This window comes from Hippoglossus hippoglossus, chromosome 18, assembly GCF_009819705.1.
Source record: "Hippoglossus hippoglossus isolate fHipHip1 chromosome 18, fHipHip1.pri, whole genome shotgun sequence".
NCBI lineage: Eukaryota > Metazoa > Chordata > Actinopteri > Pleuronectiformes > Pleuronectidae > Hippoglossus > Hippoglossus hippoglossus.
Window position 1 is genome coordinate 12952016 of NC_047168.1, and position 9471 is coordinate 12961486.

Genomic DNA, 9471 nt, shown 5'->3' on the forward strand with positions numbered 1-9471 from the left:
ATCACTGACTGTATAAACTGAACATTTAGTTTTGCAGGTATATGCACTGGACAAATATTATTATATGTTCTTAATAAGAAGTTTTTCACTTCATCCAGGCTGGGGCAGGAATATCTGTTGAGATCTCTAAAGAACAAAATATCTAACCCATGGAACCACAAACATCCAGATCATTTATCATCTGGGGACCACGAGTGTTGATTTCTGAACAGTAATGGTGGAGCCACTCAAAGAACCTGTCGTCCCACACATGGCTCAAAGAAATCCTGACATCCCGATGTTACTGATGAACGACCACTTACCTTGTGTTTGTGTTTGTCGTCGTCCTGCGTCTCTGAACTCACTCGACGCTCCTCACTGATATAATGATACTGAGTAATACGTGTGGTCAGTGTCAGAGTGATGGATGGAGGATGTTTTGCATGTTGTAAAACAAATGCATGATAAATTGAGCTGTCAATCACAGCAGGCAAATTTCCTCTTCACATTATTCCTCCACAGATATCCCTGACCCACGGGTCGCTTAAGGACACTACAACTATATCGCCTCATCGCTCACTGATAAAAGGAAAAAGAGCATCCAGACAACATTTATTTATCGTCTACTTTACATTTTTTTGTTTTGTCCATGTCCTATCTGCTAACATGGAGGAGGAGGGGTTTATGACCTATACTGCAGCCAGCCACCAGAGGGAGATTGAGATGCTTTGGCATTGATCCTCCAGTTAACCACTTGTACAACGTTTTCGCACGAACTGTAAATCTGACAAGTCGCTCGAACAACGTGAAAACGCTTGGACTTTATGATCACGTGGTCACCAACACATTTCACATCCAACAGCATAAAAAACGAGTGAGAGTGAGAATCTGAAGGTTTTATTAGAGACATGCAGCAAACAAGCTGTTTACATTTCATCATCATGAACCGAGACAAACACAGAGTTTGTTTGTTCTACGTCACACTTTCTGCCACTAGGTGGCTCTTCATGTGTGTTTTCAGACAGTGGCTCTGAGTGAACGCTTTGTCGCAGAGCGTGCACTTGTAGGGTCGCTCACCGTTGTGCGTCCTCATGTGAACAGTCAAGTGCGTTTTGCGAGCGCACCCTTTCCCACAGATGCCACAGACGTACGCTTTGACGCCCGAGTGCACCGTCATGTGGTTGTCCAGGTTCGTCTTGCGTTTGAAGGCCCAGCCGCAGGCCGGGCAGCGGTACGGCGTTTCGCCCGTGTGGACCCGCATGTGAACGGTCAGCGATCCCTTGGTGCTGAATCTCCTGCCGCACTCGCCGCAGTTGTACGGCTTCTCGTTGGTGTGCGTCCTCATGTGGTTCTCCAGCTGTAAGCTTGTCAGAAACATTTTGCAGCAAACGTCGCAGAGGTACGATCTCTCTCTGTCCGTGTGAATCTTCTCATGTTGTCGTAGCGTCCCGATGAGTTTGAAGCTCCTGCCACAGACCTGACAGCCGTGAGGTCGTTCTGCGGAGTGCGTCATTTTGTGGCGAGATAACGATCTGTAGTTGCTGAGGGATTTGCCGCAGACGCCGCAGAGGTGCGTCTTCTTGTTGGCGTGAGTGCGGCGGTGAGCTTTTAGCTGCTCCTTCAGTTTGAACACTTTGTGGCAGGTGAAGCATTTGTGAAGCTTCGCCTCCTTGTGGCATTTCTGATGATTCTCTAGAGACACCTTCAACGCAAAAGCAGCGTCACACACATCACATCTGTGCGGCGTCTCCCCTGAGTGGGCCGTCACGTGCTCGTCGAGGCCGAGCTTGCTCAGGAAAGATTCACCACAGATGTGACAGTCGTCGGTTTTGTGGAGACTTTGTAGATGATGCTTCAGCGCCTCGTCGGTCTCTGAACACTCTCCACACACGCCGCAAACACTTCCTGGATCATCCACGTGACTCCAGGCGTGTTTCACGAAGGAGGCGTCTGATTTGAGCAGAGCTCCGCAGACGTGACAAGAGAGAGCGGCGTCGCTGTTTTCAGTCTCGACTCCAGAACTATCGATCTTATGTTTCTTTGTCGTCTGCGTTTCGCCGTCGCTGTCCCTCAGCACCTCGTCGCCCTCTACTGGTTTCCAGTCGTCATCACTGTCGTTCACCTGTTCTCCCTCTTCTTCCATTTCATCATCATCATCATCGTCGTCGTCATCAGCGTCTCGTTCACTCTCAGCTGCAGGGCGGCACACAGCGTCCTGAGCTTCGTCATCATCCTCATCGTCAACATCGTCGTCCTCATCCTCCGTTCGAAGGTCTTGCTGTTGTAACGTTGAACCGCCGGACACAACGTCTGCCTCCTGAACACGGCCGCTGAGGAAAACCAGAAACAAATGAATATGAAGGTTTACGTGTGATGCCTTTAAAGTCTGTCAGACATTACAGTGCTGCAGGTACAACCTCGTGTGGCCAAAAGGGTGCGGACACTCTTTCTGATTATTGGTTCCCGCAGCTTCAGTCACATACGTACATACCTTGTTTGTGGTGCAACGTCATCACACATCAACATGGCGGCGGTGGATGACGAGTCTCTGGTGCCGTCATCTTTCGTCCGTAGTGGTTGAATTTCTTCCTCGCTCGCCTCAGGTTCTGTTCGAGCCTGTAAAAAAATAAATAAAAAGAGGTCAGATTTCACCTTGTAGCTAAAAAAGCGTGCACCTGCAGCTTTGTCGTAAAAGACCTTGGGTCTGATGAAAAGCGTTGACGTCCCTCGTCCTGCACGGCTGATGTTTCTGTGGAGCTCCTCCGGCGTCACCGTCTTCAGCTTCAGACATCGTAACTTACGTCCCCTGTCGGACGTTAAGATGTCCAGAGGTTTATCGTTCGTCGCCAGCTGAGGGAAGGTGCGCCTCAGCAGGTCCAGGAAGTCCGACTGCTCCAGACCACGAGGACACTTCAGCTTCAGCATCGGACATTTCTTCAGAACTGAAGAAGGAAACACAAGCACGAAAACGTTTCTACTAAACTTTACTTTCCTTTAAATTTGATTTCAAATTTAAATATTCTATTAAATTTACCGTTTTTTGAAAGAACATCAGTCTGCGGGTCGTCCAGGATGCGGATCCTGAGGTGCACGTGGTTCTGGGTTTCACTGGCCTGAGGACTGACGGACTTCCTCTGAGGTCTGGAGGAAAAACACCAGAGAGACGAAGAAGATGTTTGATCAAACTGATGTTTCATCTCAAATTGGAAATAAAAGTCCTGAAGATAAACTGCACGTCGGCATTGTAATTGTCGTGAACTATGTTTTTTAAATATACATTTTGACTTATTGAAAGTGAATTAGTGAATCCAGAAGACGTTATGAGAGTTCAACCTTTTCTACACAATAAATCAAATTAGTACAGCTGAAATAATCACATTTCAAAGGAATAAAAAAAGAATAATTGTTGTAAAAAAAAACCTTGATGGAGTTTGGTTCTTCAGATCTTCCAGTTTCTCTTCCTCAGCCTCCTCTTCGTCGGCGTGGCTGAGGATCCTGCGTCGCTTCACACCTGAACAAAACACACACATCTCTTATTTCCTCATATTTTTCTAACAGGAACATTTATGGGGCCATTATTAGTGTGTAATCAGATTTGTGAATGTGTACGTGGATCAGTAAAATCTGTATTTAGAAAGTATGTGTTGTGTGTGTGTGTGTGTGTGTGTGTGTGTGTGTGTGTGTGTGTGTGTGTGTGTGTAAACAGATTTGAACGTGTATTTATGTCTGTACATGTGTAGACAAGTGTGTAAATGCACACACAAGATAAGATGAAACTGTATTGATCCCCACACCAGGACATTCAGATGTAAAGTGAGACTGAGGTAAACAGGAGAATAAAAATGGAGATTAACGGTTGAAAGGTCTCTTGAAAAGGCTCTACCGCCACCTAGTGGCAACAGACGGTTTGAGACTGACATTTGTCAATAGTCCTGCGACAATTCTGGCCCCAGAAAAAAAGCTCAATCATGACTTTAGCCAATCGTTGGTCGATTAGAGCAAAGCCGAACTAAAGAGAAAGTCTGACTGATGATTTCCTGTGTCTCTGTTTTTTGTTTGCGTGTCTGAAGATCATTTGACAGACAAGTAAAAATAAAAATGCAAGATATTTGAATGGAGTTCAACGTGCAGCTGTGCGTATGATCCTGGTCCTCAGGGTTCCGGGCTGTGACCTTCGGAGAAGAACCAGCGACTCACCGGCTCTTTGCAGCTTGACCCGCGGCTGCAGCAGCGCCTCCAGCTGCCTCCTCTGCCGCTCCACCTCCAGCCTGAAGCCCGCCGCCTCCTCCTCGTACCCGGACACGGTCCTCTCCACCGCCGCTAGGATCTCCCGGGAGGCGGCGGCGAGTCGCTCGGTCACGAACTCTCCGAGAATCTGAGCTTTACGCGTTTGACTCAACTTCTCGTCTGCGTTTCTCATCTTCAGTGGAAACACAGCGGAGATATTTCACGTTAATTCGCTCATCGGCGCTTTGTTTACGAGCTTCACGTTTCCGGTTTGGGTCCGTGCATTGAGGTTCTCCGGGTAGAAACCGAGACCCGCACCAGACTTTCTTTCCCCTGCCATCTTTCATCAATCAATATGAAAGTATCGATACATAATGAAATTAGTGTTTTATTATTATATTATTATTCCCATTGTATTATTTTAAACAGTTATATCTATTTTATATCTACAGATGATTCCTTATTTATTTCCTTTATGAATTACACATTACATTTATGAATAAAACTCCCTTGGCTTAAATAATAGGGAAAAGAAAACGAGTAAATAAAAGATTAATTTGTTCGTTTTAAAACGTTAAGAGTTTTTTAACACACCGTCTCAAATATATCTGAAAGCAAACTTTGTTTTTGTAGTAATTCATTAAAAAGTGTCTCTGATGCTAACTACGAGCAGCTGTTAAAAAATTATTATAGAACATTTACATTGCGGTATTAATATTTCAAAAGTATTAATATGACGATGTAAAAATACACCAATCGCACTTAAGTAAAAGTTCATCACTATAAAAAGTTACAAATTTTATTACAGTCATTATTGAAATAACAGATAACAACCACAGGGGGGAGCCCCTGCACACAGCAGCATGCTGTTAAATACACTTTTATCATAGAGACAGTTTATAGGAATCACACATTATGTTCTGTATAGAATACAAATATGTACAGTTTGTCCTGAAGGTGGGGGGGGAACAGAGAAAAGGTTTGTGTCATCAACCTAAAAAAAAACACTTTAGGGGAAGGCTCGACGAGTTGTGCCTGCAGGTGGAGACGAGATGTTCTTTAAATTAACATCAAGCATTTTACTGTTTCAGAATGCTGTGTTAGCATTTTAGCTCATATATGTGATGTTAGCTAATCAAGAATCTCGTTGCAGTCACATGTCAATAAGCACAAAGTCCTTCAACACTCCTCCCCCTCTGCGTTTCTCCGCCCGTCCGGCTTCACTCTTTCTATTTTCACCGGCATGCTCGACTTCCTGGGCTTCTTCTTTGGAATGGAGTCACCTGACTCCCACTGCTGCTGCTGATTGGCTATCTCTTCTTGTTTTCCTTCTGTGCAACCATATTGCTTGTTGCAGTTTGCCATGGCGACGGGGGCATGGTCAGGGAGGGGTGCAGGTGCAGTGTGGTTGGTGTTGAGGCCGATCAGGTGTCGACAAGGTTCGCTTTTCTCTGCTGTCGGAGCAGAGACGAGGGACGTTGAGCCCACAGAGGACGCACTGGGTGGAGGGTGAGGCGGCACCTGGAGGTGCAGGTTGGATCTGCAGCTGGAGTCACTCCGGGTGAAGTTCTGGCTGTTGACCAGGGGTGGAGGGTGAGGAGAAGGCCGAGGGGGGTCAGAGGACCTGTTGTCCTGGCTGCCCTGGTGGAGGTTTGAGTGACAGGTCGACCCATTTCTAAAGTTGTGTACATGCAGTAGTGTGTGTGTGTCGTCATCCGGTTGCCAAAGTGTATTGCTGATTTCTTTTTCCCTTGTGTGGGCTTCGGGCTGCGTGTTTCGCTGGGTATGTGCGTCTCTGCCAGAACCGGTGTGTAGCCGTGGGTTTGGGTTGGCGCTGTGACGGTTTCGGCTTCGCAGCGAGCTGAAGACCATGGTGCAGCCCGCCACCGTGCAGCAATGTTTGATCTTCAGGTGGACGGCGTTGTAGTGGATCTTCAGCGTTCCTGCACAAACAGAAGGAAAATGGTGTCCTGGTTACAACTGACCTGAAATCACGCATTAGCCATTCGTGAGATGGAATAAAATCTAACCAAATAATTCATGACAGTGGCAGATAAGATTCCTCTCAGACAAAAACGTCTGTGTAAAATGAGTTGTTGTTTACAATCTGTGTCAGAATGTACCCATTTAGAGAAACTGGGACAACACATCAGTGGGGAAATGCGGTGGAATATCTCAAATTGAACATGAACTCCAGGAGACGATTGAGCCTGGGAAAAGGTTATAAAAGGTTTTGTTTCTGAGCTGTTCTGTTAGGAGGAGTTCAACTGTTGTGAACCCCGGGAAAACCCAAACCACAGGGTCAGAGGGAGACTTTTATTTGAACCCTGAGGAACCCCAAGTCACCAGACCATCAGAGGAGCTTAATATTAACCCAAAGGTCCAAAATCAGTAACAGACCTGGAATCGAACCATATCCTGTGGGTTTTTTCAAGACACAAGACCAGTAGAGGGAACTCATTCCTACCTTTGTCATAGAAGCTTTTCCCACAAACGCCGCAACAGACCCTTCCTTTCCGACCTCCTGCAGAGGAAGGAGAAGGTAGGGAGCAAGGGGAAGATTGGAGAGGATGGAGGGAGGAAGACGAGGATGGCAGAGGAGGGAGGGATGACGAAAAGGAGGAGGCAGGAATAGGACAGAGAAAAGAGGAGGAAAAGGATGGGAGAGGATGAAACAAGGAGGGAGAGGAGCCTTGCAATTTCTGGTAAGTCTTTGGAGGAGAGGAGGAAGAGGAGGAAATGGATGGATGGCGTGAGGAAGACGTGGGGATAAATGAAGAGTTTAAAAAAGGGGAGGGTGAAGAGGTGTTCTCCTGTTTGGCCGTGCCCATGTGGAGGCCAAGCTCTTCATCGCTGTGGATGCGAGGGTTCGGTTGCCACAGTGACTGGGCTGAGTTCAGCTTGTCTGGGTCGGCTTTGATTTTTAAAGCTTGTTCACCTTTGGTTTGCTGCGTGATTGGACCGGTCTCTTGAGCTTCTCTTTCTCCGTCCTGCCTGTGTCTCTTGGACACTTTGGTCTCACTGGGCTTCTGCAGACATTGTGTTTGCTTCGTGGGAGGAACAAGATCCTGGTTTAAAAAACAAGACGAGGAGAAAACAAGATGATGTAGATGTTAAGCTTCGTGCAATAGCATCAGGATCTGATCAGTCCTACTTTCCTTCTGCTGTACGACAAGAAGACCAAACATAAAGTCATGTACTGTTTCTAGCTGCAGAACAATGAAGCATAGGAAAGTTTCTGCCCAACAACAGGGATGTGTTCACTGTTCAAAATGTAATTTACTAACCTTATTGGCAGGAAGCAAACACTGGAAGGCGGAGCTTGGAAAGTGAAAAGGCAGAAGCAAAGACAGACCGCTCGGAGAGTTTTCAAAATGATGGATTGTGTCATTGCCGTCAGCAACACTGCTTTTCTCAAAACGGCAGACGCCGGCCACCAAATGTGAATCTTCTCTCGAGTTCCTGAACTTCCCCGGCGTTCCTCTGTTGCGCTCGATGAACGTGCTGATGTTTGACTGGCGGCTCTTTGGGGCGGGCCTTAGCTGTGGATCAGAGAGGCAGTTGACAGCTGCCCGGCACTGAAGCGTCATCAACTCCACGATGGGGCGGGTCTCGCCAAAGCGAAGGAACTGTTTGAGGATGAGCAGCTCCTCTTCAGGAGTCACCATCATCCAGCGGTCCAGCACCTTCCCACCGGGATTCTGGAGACGAGAAGATTCATTCACTCTAAGTCAGTTTGTCCAGTTGTGAGTTTAGATTAATGTGCAACACATTTATTGTAATTCAACCATAGACTGTAAATAAAGATGGACGACATGACGGCTCCCAAAAAGTGAAGCCAAATCATCTCAATCACCCCCTGGTGGCTGACTGCAGTATAAATCAGAATCCCACATTATCCCGCTGATGTTTGTTCAAGTGTTGATGTTTCTGATAAGTTTGGTTTTTATTAGTTATTTGATGATATAAAAAAGGGGCTGAGACATCATGATTGACAGCTAAGACTGACTCAGGATTGGTCGAGAGTGTGAATGGGCGGGACCTTTAATACTGCAACGCCTGTATCAGACATGTTAGGTTCTTCTTGTACAATGAGAGGTGGAGACTCGTCCTTTCACCTGCAGCATGTATCCTCGTACATAGTCTCCCAAACTCCAGCCCAGTGCGTGCAGTATGTGGCCGACCTGAAGAAAGACATGATGTCATCTGTTACACATTGAATGTAATCTATTACTCCTCAACATTCATATCAGGTGACTGGGTGCACCTGCTCTGGGGTCAGGACGCTGTAGAGACGATCCAACAAAATCTTCAGACGAACTGGGACGGCCTGAGCTCCGTACAGGACCAGGGAGCTCAGGTCGAGCACCAGCCCAGGAAGGGCCACCTCCACTGGGCCACAGCTGGAGGACGGCTGGGCCTGGAGCTTCTCCAAGGCTGGAGAGGAGAAGAGCAACAATAAGTTATACTGACATAATACTGCCAATAATTGCAGTACTTTAAAGGTATTAAAGGTATGAAAGGTATTTTGATACATATATATATTTATATATGTATATATTTTGACACCTGTTTGTTCAAACGACTGACAGGAGTGTGTGTGTGCGTGTGTGTATGTGCGTACATGCAGATGCTCTCCAGATGTTCCTGGTAATGTGATGACAGCGACACCTGACTTCATGTCACCGTGGTGACAGCACACGGCTGCAGTGTGTGTGCTAGTGTGTGTACTTGTACAGATGTCTTTGTGAGGACCATTTTGAGCCTACAACCTAAAGTCTGAGGACATTTTGGCCGGTCCTCACTTTAGATGAGCTGGTTAGAATTAGTTAGGGTTAGGTCACTAGATAGATGTGCAAACGTGTGTGTGTGTGTGTGTGTGTGTGTGTGTGTGTGTGTGTGTGTTTTACCATGCACCACCCAGCCATGTCCACAGCGATCACATGACCTGAATTTGGAACTTCCAGGTTTGAAGCATAAGCAGCTGCAGCCAGATACTGAACATCTGATCGACTGATAGACACAAACACACAAACACACAAACACACACACAGTTTTAATATCGTGGCTATGAAAAATATATTTATTACAATAAATAAATTATACATTTATTTTTTTGTAACATTTTGTAAAATATAATGATAAGACACACACACACACACACACACACACACACACACACACACACACACACACACACTGTACCTCTTCAGCATCTGGACTCATCCTCATCTTCAGTCCTGTGGTCACAAGAGAAACATCACA

The 9471-nt window shown here is 46.3% G+C and overlaps 2 protein-coding genes across 3 annotated transcripts; both read right to left on the minus strand.

The window, feature by feature from the left end:
• Positions 1–860: 860 nt before the first annotated feature.
• LOC117751852 (zinc finger protein 436-like) lies at positions 861–4499 on the minus strand. 2 transcript variants are annotated; one of them, XM_034568841.1, is made up of 6 exons: positions 4177–4499; positions 3400–3490; positions 3014–3120; positions 2677–2921; positions 2471–2595; positions 861–2309 (listed from the first exon to the last, which is right to left on the minus strand). In XM_034568841.1, the coding sequence occupies exons 1-6, from the start codon at positions 4397–4399 to the stop codon at positions 953–955; spliced, it is 2148 nt and encodes a 715-aa protein (XP_034424732.1). In that variant the 5' UTR covers positions 4400–4499; the 3' UTR covers positions 861–952. The 2 variants fall into 2 exon arrangements, with proteins under 2 accessions (XP_034424732.1, XP_034424733.1); XM_034568842.1 differs by having other exon boundaries at positions 3014–3099; positions 4177–4485.
• Positions 4500–5072: 573 nt separating this feature from the next.
• On the minus strand, positions 5073–9213 carry LOC117751870 (zinc finger protein basonuclin-2-like; the record flags this gene model as incomplete). Its single annotated transcript, XM_034568877.1, has 6 exons — positions 5073–6149; positions 6674–7274; positions 7494–7907; positions 8325–8390; positions 8474–8643; positions 9117–9213. Coding segments are annotated over 6 exons (2112 nt in total), but the record flags the coding sequence as incomplete, so codon positions are not given.
• Positions 9214–9471: the final 258 nt, after the last annotated feature.